Source organism: Saccopteryx leptura, chromosome 13, assembly GCF_036850995.1.
Source record: "Saccopteryx leptura isolate mSacLep1 chromosome 13, mSacLep1_pri_phased_curated, whole genome shotgun sequence".
Taxonomy (NCBI): Eukaryota; Metazoa; Chordata; class Mammalia; order Chiroptera; family Emballonuridae; genus Saccopteryx; species Saccopteryx leptura.
Genome location: NC_089515.1, coordinates 41,581,908 through 41,600,499, shown reverse-complemented (window position 1 = coordinate 41,600,499; position 18,592 = coordinate 41,581,908). Strand labels below are relative to the sequence as shown.

Sequence of the window (18,592 nt, the reverse complement as noted above, 5' to 3'; positions counted from 1 at the left end):
CTGCTAACAGCAGACATTTTGGGGAACTCTGCCGCAGGGGGTGGGGGCTGCTCTTCCCCGTAGCGCCAACTTTAAGGAGAAAGGAGCTGGTATTCAGATAAACTAAGAAAACTAGCTAACATCACATAGCCAGTGATCAGCGGCGGTACTTTTCGTTTTGGGCAATCTGCCTTCTAGTTTCAGCCCTCTGCTATTATTATGTGAGCAGCCCCCACAGGCTCCGAGCGGTACAGACATCTGGCTTCCCATGGAGATTTTTCCACCAGAGGGAAATTTTTACCAAACACGTACAATTAACATTAATTTTCATTTGGATTATACACCCGTCTCTAGTAAGTTTGCTTATTTTGTCCACCTCTACACAGTGCTAAAATCTAGTGTTTGAAAAGGAGACAGGAAACCAAAAGCTTCCCTCCAACATGCACGGGTAACCCAGACAGACAAAAAGGAGGCAAGGGCCCTGAGGCCGGGCCCAGACCAGCAGGACCCTCCCAGCCAGCGAGGGCGCCTGGCCCCCCCGCACACGGTCTTCCCCGGGCTCCAGGGCCAGGCCAGCTGCTGCCACCAGGGACGGCGGCCGCGCCCCTCACCTCAGTGCCCGCAGCTTCTGTCCCATGCTCCAGGGTCTGCAGCGAATGTTTGCCATGAGATCTTTCTGGAACTGTATGTTCTGGAAGATCTGCTCCGGGTCACTGCTGTCCCCAGTTTCATCGGCATTAAAGCTGCCATCCAGGCTGCTGGAGGGACCAGGGCGGGGGGTGTGGGGTGGGGGTGGAGGGAGAGATGATTAGTAGAAAGACTTCCAGCAGAGACCTCGCCCTCACTGCCCCAGGTCCTCTGAGCTGAGGGATGGGTGTGTGCAGAGTGGAGAGCTCGGGGAAGGAGAGAGAGAACTCGGCGGGTTAGCTGTCCACGGGGACACTTTCATTGGATTCCACCACACTTCGTTGGGACAGCAAAAGTGAACAGTGTCTCAGGATGAAAGATATTTTCAGAAGACGTCATATAAAGAAACAAGAGGGGGCTGATAACGACTCCTCAAAACAGCACCTTTGGTGGCAAATGCTGTCTTTTCCAGGCACATTGAGAGAGCCAGCTAATCACAGAGATAGACAGGACTCTTGCCGCTCCCGCACTCTGGATGTGAAATAAACAGAAACCGAGTTGTCCCCCAGGGACCTCTCTCCGCATGCCTACTTGAATTCATTTGAAATCTGACAGAACAGAGGCAGACCCGGCAGCACTGTCTATGAACAAGAAACAAGCTAAGCCAATTCACCTAGACAAGTGTATCAGGGAAATAGTTACTCTCTAGAAACAAGCTAAGCCAATTTACCTAGACAAGTGGATCAGGGAAATAGTTACTCTCTAGGAGAATAATTTTTCAACATGTAGCAACATGTATTCCCAATTACAATTAATATACTAATCTCAATGCGACTTGGCAGGAGGACACAGGAGTGATCTGCGATGGCTACTTGATCAACGACACATGTAAAGAAAAAAAAAAAGAAAGAGAAAAAAAATTGCTTTTTCTAATTTAGATTGTTTCACTTATTCAAAGAAGAATTTTGTCCAACTCCTCTAAATTCATGGAGGATTTAACATACCTTTAGAAATATATAACAAATTTGAACAGACGCCCCCACTTTTAACCAGTTGGAAGCCTTTCCCAGCAGATGCTGCCTCATTTATTAAGACAGAGTGCTGTCTCCTCTCTGTCGACACTGCTGATTGAGTTAACAGAAACAGATCAAGTGTGTCTGTGGGTCTGGCCGGCGATAAAGCCAGGTTGGTTCCACACTTTCGGACGCGGATCCCCTGGTCAGGAAGGAGGGTAGAGCCATTTCCCTCTGTGCACTTGCTGATATTGCCACCCCAAGTGTGCAGAACCTGGTGAGGGGGGTTTCCGAGTCCACCCTGAAGGGGCACGGAGCAGGACACAACTTGGTCCTCTGGTCAGAGGCAAGCAAGGCTCCCCTTCCCCACACACCTGCCTTGGTGGCCCAGCAGAGAGCCAGGACGGGCTCACCTGAGCAACAGGGACTCCTGGTAGAGCTGGCTGGCATTCCTCCGGATGCTTCTGTAGTGCTGGGATGCCTCTGAGCGCTTCATGGGAGCTGCCAGTTCCCAGTGATGACTAGGGGCGGGCGGGGCGCTGGGGAAGCAGGCAAGGTCTGCTCCGATGGAGGGAGCCGCAGGCTGCTCTGCCCCTGCTCTCAGAAGCCGGGCTGTGTCTGCAGCTGTGCTGAGCAGAGGAGAGGATAAGTCAGAGGGCAGTCATGAATATGAATGTCAATCATGAATATGTCAATTATGAATATGAACGTTGCGGTGGTGGCAGCGGGGATTGGCGGGACTCTGAACAGCCAAGGCGGAAGGCTTGGCCCAAGTAATCACATCTGTGACCGCCTTGTGCCCAGGCAGGGCTCTGAGGTTCGCAAAGCACTCGACGTCGGTTACCGTGCCTGGTGTTCACAAAACATGTAAGGGGAATACAAAGTACTGCTTATCTTTTCCCTTTACCTCTCAAGAAAGAGGCCCAGAAGGAATCAGAGTCTCAACCGTGTTCGCCAGCATCGGACCAGAGAGACACAGTCAGACAGTTTGTTTTGGCCTTGGCCGGGTTGCTCAGTGGATAGAGTGTCAGCCTGACATGTTCAATCCCTGGTCGGGGCACACATGAGAAGTGGCCATCTGCTTCTCTTCCCCTCCCTCTCCCCCTTCTCTCCCTCTTCCCCTCCCACATCCAGTGCCTCAGTGGTTTCAGCATCAGCTCTGGGTGTTGAGGATGGCTCGGTTGGTGTGAGGATAGCTAGAGATGGGTGTTGCCGGGTGGATCCCGGTTGGGGCACACGCGGAAGTCTGTCTATCTCCTCTCTTCTCACTTAAAAAAAACAACAAGAAGTTAGTTTTTATGTATTTTGATCAGCTTTTTGTTTTCTGTTCTAAAAAAGCCACACCTACAGAAATGTTGATAGAACAGTACCACAAATACTGTTTATTCTCATCCCAGATTCCCTGATTGGTAACATTTTGCCACAGTTGCTGTAGTTCAATCTATATATTCTCCCCAACACCATTTTAAAAGTGGTTTTCAGAAATGACACATCACCCCTAAATACTTCAGTATGATATTAATAATAGTCAAATTAACATTTTATTATAGTTTACATTTACTAAGTTGGACACATTAGTCAGAACGATGATCCTAGCAGGCTAAGAGAAATCAAGAGGCTGTCTAGAGTTTTGCGGTGGGAAACAAGAATTTAAAGGTGATTAGATAATCACGCAGATAGTCTGAAACCAGACCACCTGCTGTGACAGGGGATGCCAGCCCGTCCTGGGCCTGGAGCAGAGAACAGCAGCTCCTCTCCCCTTCCCCAGCCAGAATGGCACCACAGTCCTTGTCACCAATAGGTTCCCATTTTCAGTCATTCAAAACAACGACCGCAAACCAGGATTCTCGGCCCAAGAACACATCGCCAAGTCCAGGACTTTCCCCCAGTTTCACAGGATAAACCTCTATTTTCTAACACAAGGGTGGTTGGTTTGCAGTCAAGTTGCTTGAATGTTAACTGAGTGGGAAGGTGCAGGATAGGAAGAAATGACCTCTTCTGTTGAACAGGCTGCCTCACAGGCACAGCAGACTCAGCAGATGGGTGAGGCAGCTGATAGGGCGGCGCCCCCAGCAGGCAGGAGGCCCACCAGCACCTCCAGGGTGTGGCCTAGGAGAAGGACTTCATTCATTCATTCCTCCATGAATTCAACACAAATCAACAGACAGCTCTCATTGCAGAGGCCAGCCAGGGCCCTGGGCAAAGTCCTGAGGCTCATGGGCTATCAGAAAGATGTGCAGACCGAGGGCTCAGGGCACAGGGACGAAGCAGAACCGGGTGCCACGTCTGGCCTTCTGCCAGAGGTGGACCTGGGGGCCTTTGCAGCTGGGTCACCTGTCTGCCAGCCTGCCTGAGGCCATTTGGTCTGGTGTCCTGTCTAGTAACACTAGATAAAATTTGTGCTTAAAGAATGGACAAAATGGCATATATAATAGAATTATTTCTATTTTGGGAAGGAATTATTTTATAGATCTTTATTTACATGGACGATTTCTAAACATTTCAAAGATTTTCTTTTCATCCTTTTTCTAGAGGTCCTTCTGCCTTGTTTTGGAATATTTATTCAAAATTTAAAATATTTTATATTAATTTTATTGCAATTAATTATTTTAAACATTTTTGTCTCTCTATATATATTTTTTTGTGTTTTGGGGGTAGAGAGAGGTCATAGCAAACTGAGATACTACAGAGATTTTTTAAAACAAATTATGTATTTTCTTTTCATATTTACTCACATAATTCTATTTGATAGTATGGTTGAATTAAAATGTATTTATTTGAAAATATTTAACTATCTTTAATATCCAAACCATAAATTAACTAGGATAATTAAGAAATAATTACTACTTTTGATATAAATCAATCATCCCATATTTTTGCCTAACTTGAAAGAAATGTAGATTTCTAAACATTTTTTATCACAAAAGTAATATGTAGTCATTAAATAAAAGGTGAAAAGAGTAGGAAAATTAGAAATAGAAACACCTAGAACAATATTGCTGAGTGACATTCACTGCTGGCTTTTTTAACTTTTTAACAAGTATGTTTTTGGTTACATATATATTTTGCAATTTTACTGTATACATGCATTTCTTTTAACTTTTACATAAATCTTAAAAGCTCTGGCCAGTTGGCTCTGCAGTAGAGCATTGGCCAGATGTGTGGAAGTTCTGGGTTTGATTCCTGGTCAGGGCACACAGGAGAAGCAACCATTGCTTCTCTGCCTCTTCTTCTCCACCTCACCCCCTTCTCTTATTCTTTCTCTCTCTCCCCCTCCCACAGCCATGGCTTGATTTGAGCAAGTTGGCCCTGGGTGCTGAGGATGACTCCATGGCCTTGACTCAGGTGCTGAAATAGCTCAGTTGCTGAGCAATGGAGCAGCAGCCCCAGATGGGCAGAGCATTGCCCTGTAGGGGGCTTGCTGGGTGAATCCCAGTCGGCGCAAATGTGGGAGTCTTTCTGCCTCCCTGCCTCTAAGTAAAAGAAAAGGAAAAAAAAACTTTCCCATAAATTTTATATCTAAAGTAATCTCCATACTTTTAATAAAAATTTTTGTGACATATTTAACCAAGGGGTCACTGAGTGGAAGATTCTATCTAAACACATAATAGGCAATTTTGCCCCATTTCTTACACATCCATTTTGTCTTCAGACACATTTTTTTTTTTTTTTTTACCAGTGATGTTTTTTTTCTGCTATAAGAGAAAACATTATTTCTTTAGAATTAGTTTTCCAGAAGTGAAACTACTGGACAAAAAGATTATTATTTTAAAAAATTAAGTATGTTGTTAAAGAAATCACTCTCTTTACATGGTATCAATGGGATGTGTTCTTTTTGCTTTGTTTTTTAGGTGAGAGGAAGGGAGACAGAGAGACAGACTCCTACATGCACCCTGACCAGGATCCACCCGACAACCCTCAACTGGGGCTGATGCTCAAGTACTGAGCTATTTTTAGTGCCTGAGCACACATTGGATGTGCTCCAATGATGCTATCTTCAGCCAGGGATTAATGGGATGCATTTTTATGATTGTTGGTAAAATGGGTTCTTAAAATAATCAGATTTGTCTGTCTGATGGATTCCTTGGTCTGACTTTCAAAAGTTCCCTTTGGAGGCCAGTTGGCATCCATGTTTAAGTTGAGGCTGTCCATGCCCCTCTCACTCCTTGCACCAGGGGCTCAGATTCACTTCCCAGTCCCTGCCGGGGCTCTGGCTCCCCAGGCTCCCAGAGCTGAGACACAAAGAGAAAGAGAGGACAGGGGACACAAAGGGACAAAGCACCCGCATGCACTTGACTTCCTCTGACTTCTGATCAGAGGCTTTGGACATGTTGAAATGATTTTAAGTTTGCCAGCATATGTATACAGATAAAATGACTAAAAATCCCTCAGAGGCTTACAATTCGGATATATATATATTTTTAAATCAGGATCCAATGTCAAAATGAGCTAAAACTATGCTTTCCTAGACCAATGCTGACAGGATGTTTGTTGTGGAAGGAGGAAGGTAATGAAGGGAAAACCTATTTGTATAAAATATGAATCCTTTCAGTTAAAAAAAAAAAAAAAGGAGGAGTAAAATTTTGTTATAAATCCTAGGAGGTTTTAACAAAAACCATCAGATGGCTTAGCTTACAGGAATAAAAACATTCATTCTCTATGTCATCAAAAAAAGCAATTTTTCCCCGTTGCTAAATGAATTCTATTCTGAGACATTAATGCTCTGAGCACGTCTGAGTCCCATCCAGGCTCCTTCTTCTAAGATATCAAGTTTTCAGCTTTGGATTTTTACTAGACAGACGTTTCCATTTCTGAGATATATTTACACGCCTGTTACATTGTTCCAGTGACTCTAAAAGCTTTTGTCTGAAGTTTAGAAATATGCTTTGGGTCTGGGAAATGTTACTCAGAGAAGATGCCCAAGAATAGATTGCTTCCAATTATGTGAATAACAATCGCATTTGCAGAGACATGAGAACAAATGACGGTGTTGTTGCTGCATCCGCCCCACATCAGCTGCAAAGGAGCTTGAAATGGAGCAGACACCCTGAGAACGCCATGGGGGGTCACGTGACGCTCCGTTACTCACTTAAACTGTCGTGAGCTTGGTGATTTGCAATGGCCGGTTCCGACCCATTATTAAAACGTCAATTTGAACTTCATCATGAAAGCTTGCTTTGAAATGACTTCTGGAAAACTAACTAAGCTGATCCATGCAGAGGATCTGCAAAGAATGTCTAGTGCAGGGGTTTCAAACTCGCGGCCCACGGGCCACATGCGGCCCGCCGAACAATTTTGTGCGGCCCGCAGACTAATCCATGAAGTTCAAAATATTTTGGATAAAATTAAGTAAGCCTAGGGGCCTACTTGTATTTTTCATTTCTCTAGCATCTTAGCTAGATATTAGCTTAGTTAACAGCAGTTGTGATGCGAACTACAGTTTCTGGTCGTTTTGTGACACTGAGTAAACTGCATGTACGATTGTGCTTGTTGAACTGACTTTTTTTTTGTTTTCAACTGCAGTGAGAAAAGTGTTGTGTAACAGTTGCCTTTTGTAGACCTAGTGCGGCCCGCCGAAAGGGCTGTGATCTTGCTCTGCGGCCCACATGCTGAGTTGAGTTTGAGACCCCCTGGTCTAGTGCAAATCTGCCCAACTGCATGAGCCAGCACTCAGTGTGCTCTTTAATCTAGCTACAGGAAGTACTCTAATAATGCCTCCCCTTCCAAAAAGCATCTGACTCTACTCAACAAATGTGAACAGCGGCCTGTTACGCACACAGAACCGAGTGGGGTGCCGCGTTCACCGCCGTCGGCCGTGGGAGGGAAGCAGCTTGCCGAGGCCGGGACACAGGGATTCGCCGAGGCCGGGACACAGGGATGGGCCCCCAAAGCTCCAGAACACGGGCAGATTCCTGACCGGACTGCGCCGTGGACAACCCCAGGACGGTTGTCAGAAGGAGGAAATCCGGTTGGTGGTTGAAAGACTATCGCTAACTACAACAGGATCTTGGGGCGTCTCTATTGTGCTCATCTGGAAACCGTGGTTAATGCAGACTTCACATGATGTGGTAGGAAACAGAAATGTACCGCTGAATGCTGTCACTTGGAAATCTTAAGTTAAATTGCACTACCCAGACAACAAAATCCTGGCACACGGCTGGGCCAGTGGGACTGAGGATGGCATCACAGTGCGGCTGATTTGAGAGTGACACTTGGAAGAGTGGCCCGGTGCCATGTGTCTCGGTGGCCACAGTTCACAACAGGGACCCCGGGTGGAGCTTGCTAGGACCCTGCAAACATCACCCTCCTAGTGACCTCACTCTGCAGCGCTAACAAAGAGGGCCTGTGTTTTTCCTGGTCGGTTTACCCTACTAGACACAACCCTGTAAACTAATTAATTTGCTCCAGGGACTTTTGAAAGCATCCTAAATGCATTATCATTTTTCTGCATAAAGGAAGCTTAGCAAGAGAACAATTACGGAATGGACTTCAAATGATCTCCAAATGGCCATAAAATAGAGGAGGCAGTCAACAGATGCACGAGGGGGAAAAATGAACCGTGGTTTGCTTGCTGAGATCTAGGATTCACTTATTCTGAAAGCCATGCTTGCTGACCCTTTCCTGGTCTTCCTCCCTCTCATCTCCAACAGCAGTCCTTCAGCACCTTCTCCTCTCCCACTGTCCCTGGTCCTTCTGCTCTGTCCCCTTCCATCCAGCTTACTAGCAAGGCCAAAGTAGAGTCCTCACACTTGGCCTATTCTGGGTGAGCTAACTTGGCCGGAACAGGAGGAGGTAAGAAATGAATTAGCACATTTCATAAGCATTACTAATGACCCGGCCAGTGACTGGTCCTGTGCACTTCCTTAGGGACAAAATGAAAAACAAAACAAAACAAAACAAACACGATCCTCTCCCTGAAGCAGCCTGATGCTCAGTGGGAGGACACACAGACAAAGCCAGAATCACGATACAGTGAGGTCACTACTGTGCTACAGGGACACCTGGGTGGTGGGAGGGCAGGAGAGGGAAGGAAGAGTGCTCGGTCTGGGTCTTGAGAGATAGATTACTGTTCTTTTTTGGTTTTGTTTTGTTTTTTTAAGTGAGAGGAGGGAAGATAGTGAGACAGACTCCCCTATGCACCTGGACTGGGATCCACCTGGCAACCCCTCTTGGGCTGATGCTCGAATCAACTGGGCTATATTTAATGCCTGAGGCTGACACTCTCAGACCAACTGAGCTATCATCAGCGCCCAGGGCCGACACTTGAACCAATCGAGCCACTGGCCGTGGGAGGAGAAGAAAGAGAGAAAGGGGAGAGAGAAGCAGATGGTTGCTTCTCCTGTGTTCCCTGACTGGGAATCGAACCCAGGACATCCATACACTGGGCTGACACACTATCCACTGACCCAGCTGGCCAGGGCCAATAGATTACTATTCTGAGAATACAGTGGAGGGATGGCGAGTTGCAATGGCTTTTGGGGACAGGTGGGAGTTGCCACCTTCCTCTAATCACACAGGTTCTGAACCAGAGCCCTGCCTGTCCAGTCATGTCTCCCAGCCACACCTGCAGGGACCCCGGGAGAGAGCAGAGGACAGAGTGGGGTGGACATGCAGATGCCTGGCACTGAAAACACACAGGTCCAAGGCTGAGGTTGGGCTGACTCAAGAAATGAGGCCCTCAGAAGCTATGGCCCAATGGGTTCCTAAAACCCAGGAGACATTGCCGGATTAAAGCCGAATGAAGGTTTGCATCAAGCATTGAAGAGAGCCCCACCCAGTCATTCACTGAGTGCAGCCTCGTTCACTCAGTAATTCACCAGCTGATCCATGCGGACTGACATCCACAAGGTGCCAGCCCCTTGGCTGGTCTGGGGGCACAAGATGGATCGGACCCCATCCCGGGCATCTGAGAGTCTGTGTGTCTGTACCTCGCCACCATGGCTCTGGTCAGCTCAAGCCATAGACTGTTCTCCCCGTCACACTTCTGAGAAAACCTGAGGCCCCCTCCCGTCCTCATTACAGGTTACAGGAAGCCTGCACTGTGGGAGTCCCGCCTGCCTGCAGGGGTTCCAACATCTGCCTGAACCTCCAAACCATCTCCTCCGTCGACGATGCAGCTGGACCTCCTCCCAAACCGGCTGCCGATGCTGCTGCCTCGCCCCGCAGCCTGGTCCTCCCGTACACAGCACCCTCTTCCCGCCTGTGTGCCTGCCTCGGGTCACCAGGCTCCCCTGACATCATCTACAACCGCGACGCGGCTCCCTCCTGTCCTTCTCTGACCTGGCGCTCCCAGCAGGTCCACAGTGGGGGCCGCCCTCCCTGTCTCTGCCCCTTACTTACGCCCTCCCCTGATGGCCTATTTCTCCCAGCGGCTCCATCGCTTCGGCCACCTGGCTAAGAACGCCAGCGCTCCTTGCCGACCCCTCTCCAGCTTCCCATGTCGGGAGATTGCTGGAACCCCCACAAGCTGCTCTGGACACAGGCTCCCCAGTGAGGCGCCTCCGGAGCTCCTCTGATAAGGGACAGAGGTGAAGGACGGAATCTTGGCTCCTTCCAGAGGTTGGGTTTGAAGCCTCAATGGAATGAGCCAGCTAGAGGAGTCGGGCTTACCTTGTAGTATTAAAACATGCGTACACATGCCCTGGCCGGTTGGCTCAGTGGTAGAGCATTGGCTCAACATGTGGAAGTCCCAGGTTTGATGCCCAGTCAGGGCACACAGGAGAAGTGACCATCTTCCCCCCTTCTCTCTCTCTTTTCCCTTCCCACAGCCATGACTCAATTGATTTGAGCACATAAGCCCCTGATACTGAGGATGGCTCTGTGGAGCCTCCACCTCAGGCTCTAAAAATAGCTTGGTTGCAAACATCAGCCCAAGATGGGCAGAGCATTGGCTTGAGATGGGGGTTGCCGGTGAATCCTGGTTGAGGTGCCTGTGGGAGTCTGTCTCACTATCTCCCCTCCTCTCACTTAAAAAACCAAAACAAAACAAAAACACGCGTACACTCTTCCCTGACTATCAGCACCATCTCCGCAGCACGCAGATATCCGGAAGCGGTCTCACGTCTGTGGTGATAGCCGCCCTGGCCTCCTCTGGTCATACAGGCTCACAGTCTTTGGTTAGACGGGGTCTCTGTGACCTTTACCCCAGTTCCTGCACTGATACTTCAGTCACCACGGTAACATTTCTCCACATGACCACACAGCTCCTGCCCCAGCTCCTCCAGGGGCTGGGAGGTCCTCACTTCCCGAGGTTGCCCAGTCACCTCTGGGCTTCCCTGGTCACTAAAGCTTCTTTCTACGGATCTGAAATCATTGTTCTGAGGTTTCTACCCACGTGTCTGAGTCTTGTCTACAGAGCCGGAGCACCAATAAACACGTCCAACAAACTTGCAGGATACAAGGTCATTACGCAAACTCAACTGCTTCTCCACATACCAACAATGAGCAACAGAAGTTTGAAATTAAGAAACAATTCCACTGACAATAGCATCCAAAAGGGAAACACTTGGGCATAAATCTGTCAAGATATGTATGTGGTCTGTATGTGAAAAACAGCAGAATGAATAAGGATCATCAGAGGTCTAAGTAAACGGAGACACAGTCCATGTACACAGACGGACTCACTATTATGATATCGATTCTTACCAAACGGATTCACTGAGTCAGTAAAATCCCAACTCAAATTCCAGCAAGCTTTTGTGTGTATCAGTGAACTCACTCTCAAATTTATATAAAAAGGTGAAGGACCTGGTCTAACCAACACGATACTAAAACCCAAACTTGTGGACGCTCACTACCAGGTCTCATGGCTGAGCTATAAAGCCGTAGTCATCTAGACTCTAGCAGAGGTCCCCAAACTTTTTATACAGGGGGCAGTTCACTGTCCCTCAGACCATTGGAGGGCCGCCACATACAGTGCTCCTCTCACTGACCACCAATGAAAGAGGTGCCCCTTCCAGGAGTGCGGCGGGGGGCCAGATAAATGGCCTCAGGGGGCCACATGCAGCCCGCGGGCCATAGTTTGGGGACGCCTGCATGGTGCTCATGAAAGGCCGACAGACAGAGCAATGGGACAGACAGAGTCTGAAACAGACCCCCACAGTACAGTCAAGTGACTCTTGATAAAAGAGCACATGGGGCCCTGGCCGGTTGGCTCAGTGGTAGACCGTCGGCCTGGAGTGCGGGGGACCCGGGTTCGGTTCCCGGCTGGGGCACATGGGAGAGGCGCCCATTTGCTTCTCCACCCCCCCTCCTTCCTCTCTGTCTCTCTCTTCCCCTCCCGCAGCCGGAGCTCCATTGGAGCGGGGATGGCCCGGGCGCTGGGGATGGCTCCTTGGCCTCTGCCCCGGGCGCTGGGGTGGCTCTGGTCATGGCAGAGCGACGCCCCGGAGGGGCAGAGCATCGCCCCCTGGTGGGCAGAGCATCGCCCCCTGGTGGGCGTGCCGGGTGGATCCTGGTCGGGCGCATGCGGGAGTCTGTCTGACTGTCTCTCCCCGTTTCCAGCTTCAGAAGAATACAAAAAAAAAAAAAAAAAAAAAAGCACATGGATATTTCTTCACGGTGTCATCTAGCAGGACCAGGAAGCAGCCACACCCCAGGATCAGTGGGCACATCTTGTACCCAGATGGGGTTTCTAATACCATTCACCAAAGAAAGGACAGGATCCTTGGAGAAACTGATGGTTTTATCACTGGGGTGAGAAACACGTAAGATGAGTCTAGAACATGTTACAGTGCCAGAGGGTGAAAGTGGCTGTGAGAAGTCCACACGGATGGGGCGTGCCAAAGGGCACCGGAACTGTCCGAGGGCACTCCCTGTGGCCCTAGCTGGAATAATTGGAGCAACAGAACGAAATAGTGGATTAAAACACAGAGTATGAAATAAATATCTGTGAGTTCATATAAATAAATGGGTGAACAGATAAATAATTGGGGGAGAAGAGACATATCTCTAATGCAGAAGAGTTCTAAATACTTTATGTAGGTCTTGGCCAGCTGGCTCAGTGGTAGAGCATTGGCCTGGCTTGTGGATGTCCCAGGTTTGATTCCCAGTCAGGGCACATAGAAGAGGTGACCATCTGCTTCTCTACCCTTCCCTCGCTCAGTTCTCTCTCTCTCTCTCTCTATCTCTATCTCTATCTCTCTCTCCCACCTCCTGCAGCCATGACTCAATTGGAGCGAGTTGGCCCCGGGTGCTGAGGATGGCTCCATGGCCCTGCCTCAGGTGCTAAGAAGAGCTTGGTTGCTGAGCAATGGAGCAAGGGCCCCAGATGGGCAGAGCATCGCCCCCTAGTGGGCTTGCTGGGTGGATCCCAGTCAGGGCACATGCAAGTGTCTGTCTGCCTCCCCTCCTCTCACTAAATTTAAAAAATAAAGAATATTTGCTCAGGCAATGACTGAGAGGATGACAGCCTCGTCTCATATGATTTTGTGAGCCCATGGAGGGGACCTCAGTGGCCAGCCTAAACCTACAAAGTGTCACTCTCACATATTCTCCTTCTTCTTCTTCGTCTTTTTTTTTTTTAAGTGAGAGAAGGGGAGATAGACAGACTCCAGCATACACCCTGACCTGGATCCACCTGGCAATCCCTGTCTAGTGCTGATGCTCTGCCGATCTGGGGCCCATGCTCACAACTGAACTATTTTTAGCACCTAAGACACAGGCTCTACGGAGCCATTCTCAGCACTCGGGTCCAATGTGCTCGGATCAGTTGAAGGGAAGAAAGAGAGAGAGAGAGAAAGAGAAAGAGAGAAAGTAGGGGGAGGGGGAAAGGAGGAGAAGCAGACGGTCACTTCTCCTGTGTGCCCTGACCAGGAATCAAATGTGGAACTTCCACGCGCTAGGTCAGTGCTCCACCACTGAGACAACCGGCCAGGGCCACTCACATATTCTGATCTCTGCTTGTTCCTGCTGCTTCATGACCCTGGTATAAATTGTTTAGAAAATAAAGTAAATGCAATTACAGCGCCTGCTGGGCCGAATGTAGATAAACAGGTGGGAGTATAGCTGGGTGTCTCCCTGTCCGCAGTGGCCGGTGTCAGCACAGGACGAAACCGCTGACAGTGGCAGGACTGCCTCACTGCAGTGACCTATCAGCTCCGGAGTACGGGCTCCATGAGAAAGCCACTGCTGGCAAACATAGCCAGTTATCACATACCAAGCTTCTCTTCTTTTTTAATTTTAGTGAGAAGAGGGGAGGCAGAGACAGGCTCCCACATGCACCCAGACTGGGATCCACCAGGCAAGCCCACTAGGGGGCGATGCTCTGCCCATCTGGGGCCCCTGCTCTGTTGCAACTGGAGCCATTTGTTAGCACCTAAGGCGGAGGCCATGGAGCCATCCTCAGTGACGGGGGCCAACTCGCTCTAATAGAGCTTTGGCTTCAGCTCTATTAGAGCTGGAGGGGAGGAGAAAAGAGAGAAAGAAGCGAGAGGGGGGAGGGGAGGTGAAGCAGATGGTCACCTCTCCTATGTGCCCTGGCCAGAATCGAACCTGGGACTTCCACATGCCGGGCTGATGCTCTACCACTGAGCTAACTGGCCAGGGCCCCAACCTTCTTTTCAAACAGAGTTTTTATACACTTGTAATAGAATTCTGACTCCCCAGTGGATAATCAATCCATTGGACGGGCAGGCCACAGCCGACCTTTCACTGTAACTTACCTGGCCTCTGTATCATGGGAGACCCAGTCCCCAGCCCGGGGTGTCCCTTCAGACAGCAGAGTCACAACTTGGCACGTGGAGAGGGCCGGCCACATGGGCCCATCCGGGATTCATCTACACAAGAAACCAAGTGATTGGATGGCTCGGAACAGGGTACTGGTCCTTCACAATGAGCCCTCCTTGCTACTCCTGAACTCCGCAGGCTGTAGACACGAGCTCCTGTTAAAGGAGGAGTTGAAATAAAAACGAAGTGAACTGTTTTCTTTGTCCCTGCGGTTCACGTTGATACAATGAGGATAAATGCAGTGACCATCTCTGACCTTGATCCAGAGACAGTGCAAGTGCGGACGCTGGCCTCAGCACACTGAAGCCAGAACTGTCTCCCCGCCACTGTGACCCTGACCAAGGAGGGTGCTTCCCTGGCATGACCAGCCACTCCAGACCACGCCCCTCTCCGTGAGTGTGGCAGGTGGACAGGTGCCTGGGGTGTGGTGGCCAGAGAGAAGAGGGAGGGTACCGGCCCGCTGCCCTACTACTCAACCCTCCACTCGATCCCCGGGGGGTCTGGGAGGTGCTGAGCCACCTTGGTAAAGAGACTGAATGGTGGTGTCGCCTTCACCCCATAGGGAACCGGTTGATTTGAGTTCCTCTAAATCTCATCTAAACCCCTAAACTAGTCTGGCCCTACCGGTCCCTGGCCATGTGGCCCTGTCCACAGGCAAGTCACACCGTAGCCCTTTATTCTTTAAGGTCGGCAAGAAACCCTCCCCCCCATCTGCTGACACTGATTCTGTGACCTCCCTGCACCTCAGTTTTTCCAGTTAATCTATGGGGTCAGAGTCTGGATGTGAAATAAAGGTATTTCATTCTAAAGTTCTAAGTACTGTACAGGAATCCCCAGGAGCTGGGATGTTTCCAGGACTAGGAGAACGTCGCCATCTTGTGGCAAAATTCAGTTCTGCGCTCACTCTCAATAGGACCACGAACACGAGGCCGACAGAAACTCAGCTCAGAGGAGCAGCCTAGAGGTCAGCGCTTTTCGTGAGAAACACAAACGCACCTTGTTAACCGGAATCCAGCAGGGCGGGTTCCCTGCAGCTGTTTGGAAGGGGATCTCCACTGGTACAGTGACCTGTGCAATGATACGGATTCATTCTTTTACTCCAGAGAGAGAGGGCCTCCTGTATGCTGGGAAATGCCGAAACGCGGAGGAACAAGACCCCTCCCTGCCCCCGTGAGCCCACAGGCCCGTGGGTGGACAGGTGAGTCCGCCAGAATACATCTCACAGGGGTAGGGTGTACTGCAGGTTAACCAGGAGAAGGACAGGGAAGTGCACTGAGGGCAGGGGACAGAGCGGCTGGTCATTAAGTAGGAGACAAGAGTGCGGAGAGCTGGGAAAAGAGAGCAAAACCTTTGCCCACGATGTAAGCTCGCACCAGGTTGGTGCCCTGAAGGGCAAGGCTAACTGCACAGCATGCACACGGTGAAGACGTTGATACTGAGTCACAAACTGTACTGTCAAAAGGCTGCAGCCGGCAGCCTTTCTGAGCATTTCAGGAGTGAGCATTCATTCATTCATCCATTCATTTATAGACAGGGAGAGAGAGAGAGACAGGAACATCAATCTGTTCCCGTATGTGCCCTGACCGGGGATCGAACCAGCAACCTCTGTGCTTTGGACCGATGCTCCAACCAACCGAGCTACCTGGCCAAGGCTTAGTTTTTTATTTATTGATTGTTTTTAGAGAGACAGAGAGAGGAAGGGAGATAGAGAGAAGGGGGAAGGGAAACATTCATTTGTTGTTCCCCTCAGTCGTGCATTCATTGGCTGCTTCCCGTGTGTGCCCTGACTGGGGATTGAACTCACAGCCTTGTCTTTCTGAGATGATGCTTTAACCGACTGAGCTAACCAGCCAGGGCCAGGAGTGAGCATTTGTGTCCCGTTTTCAGACAGCCATTTTCATCTTAGAGCATTTGTTAGGTGGAAAATACCATCACAGTTGCTAAAGTAAACACATCATCTCTTATATGTCCATCAGCCAATTGTCTTTCTTCAACTTGTATTTCCTTCTTACTGGAACATGCCGTTGCATTTGCTTTTACTTGCTTCACTCCTTGCGGCAGGATGTGACTATTAACGCTCTCTCCACACCCACGGCTCACCTCATTCTACAAAGAGAGTTCTCACGGGCAAAGCGGATTTCTCCCTCCTGACACTCAGCCTCCACCTGCTCCGAGAGCCTCTCTGACCAGCCCCGAGGTTTTCCGTGCTGCAGAATAAAAGATCCCACAGAGAAGGGCTCGTCTCGGAAGCCAGAGAAGCAGGGAGGGTCTAAGGAGAGAACTTGGGCATCTCCCTGATGAAGGGAGTGAAATGTGAGGTTCGCTCTAGCAGACTGACTCCCCTATTCAGTCCTCAAACCACCTTCACATTCATGCAGGTTATGGCTTCTCCCCAGAAAAATACATACATGCACCCTCCCCTATATATACTGTTACCTTAGTCTGCTGTCACATGATGTCACAGACTGTGAGATTCAACAGATACTCACTGCTCGTGATCCTGGAGGTCCAAGATCAAGGCGAGAGGAGGTTCGGCGTCTGGTGAGAGCTCTCTCCCCGGTCTGTAGACAGTCATCTTGCGGTGTCTTTGTGTGGAAGAGAGAGAAGGCTCTGGTCTCCCTCCTCTTATTAGGGCACTAATCTGGGCATGAGGGCTTGTGACCTCGGCTAACCCTTGTCACGTCCGTGTCACACTGGGTGGGGGTGGGGGGTTCAGTCCTTCCCCAACAGGTCACTTCTCATCTGGCCGAATCCACCTAAGTTTCACTTTCTTACCACTTGATTTAGAACCCGCACACTGAAGTTACGTGCTCACTTGGGTGTTTCTGTCTGGTAAACAGATAATTCCAAAAATCACTTTCCTTTAAAATCACCCTATGGGGACCCTATACAGTTCTATAAGTTTTTTTTTTCTTCTTCTTTTTCCAAGTGAGAGGAAGGGAGATAGAGAGACAGACTCCCACATGCACCCTGACTGGAATCCACCCGGCAACCCTCGTCTGGGGCCATGCTCACAACTGAGCTATTTTTAGTGCCTAAGGAGGAGGCTCCATGGAGGCATCCCTAGTGCCCAGGACTGATGTGCTGGAACCAATTGAGCCACAGCTGTGGGAGGGGGAGGGGGGAGGGTGGGGGAGAGAGAGAGAGAGAGAGAGAGAGAGAGGGAAGGGGGAGTGGGAGTGGGAGTGGGAGTGAAGCAGACGATCACTTCTCCTATGTGCCCTGACCAGGAATTGAACCTGGGACTTCCACACACCGGGCCGACACTCTACTACCACTGAACTAACAGCCAGGGCCCAGTTTTATAAGTTTTATACCAATTAGCAAATTCATGTCAGCATTCCACGGACTCCCCCCAGCAGCCTTCATTCCTCGACTCGTTCTCTGAAGCCGTTTCCCCACCCGACTGGTCCTCTGTCGAAAGAGTGGAAGAGAGCATTCGGCTCATGTCCGTTCTATGTTGGTGCCGGAGTCAGGAACGTGACATCTGACAGTGGGAGGGCGGTGTCGTGGTTTCCAGAGCGCAGTGTAGAGCCGAGGTCACCTGGAAGCCACTGGCTACATCGCAGCCCCCCGCCCCCCCCCGCCCCCAGCTCCTTCCTCTCAGGTCTCCCAACACGGAGCTGAACACTGACACCCGTAACGATGAGCAGAACCAAGCCCCCTGCACAAGCCATAGAAAAAGATGGCAATGCCGCGGAGCGGGGAGGGGAGGGCTGATCAGCCGAGGGCAGAACGAGAGTTCGGAAAGGCCGCGAACACTGGGTTGAGATAAACCACATGTCACATGAAAGAGAAAAGCCACGGTTGATATCTCATGGTGTCAGCTGCAAAACATTCCACTCCCTGGACTCTGAGGTCTCGCGTGTATCCATGCATCCCAAGTTCAGAATCAGAAACTACGGAAAGATATTTTTGCACAGGAATGTTAACTGCGATGTTGTTAAGGGTAATGAAAAGTTGGAAGCAATGAAATGTCAACAATATGGGGATGATTAGAGTGTCTAATTCATGGATTTTTCCCCCAAGCCAATTAAAAAGACACTGGTTGTGAAATATAGCATAGAGCAGGGAAGCACACACCACGAAATGTCCAACTTACTAACTCACCGTAAAACTGGCAGCCAGATAAGCACCACCCACACCACCCGAGCGAGAAGCATCCCAGCACCTCACCAGTTCTCTTCACGTGTTTCCTCCAAAAATTATGAATTGTATGAGTTTGAAGAGTTCTGATCGTACTGATA

General features: G+C 49.6%; 1 protein-coding gene across 1 annotated transcript in view; it reads right to left on the bottom strand.

Annotated features, from left to right (window-relative positions):
- Positions 1–16,920, bottom strand: part of TMC3 (transmembrane channel like 3) — a 52,669-nt gene extending 35,749 nt beyond the window's left edge. Inside the window, 3 exon segments of the mRNA XM_066354605.1 lie at positions 591–737; positions 2,033–2,248; positions 16,835–16,920. Of these exon segments, the coding sequence (XP_066210702.1) occupies positions 591–737; positions 2,033–2,248; positions 16,835–16,920 (449 nt within the window).
- Positions 16,921–18,592: the final 1,672 nt, after the last annotated feature.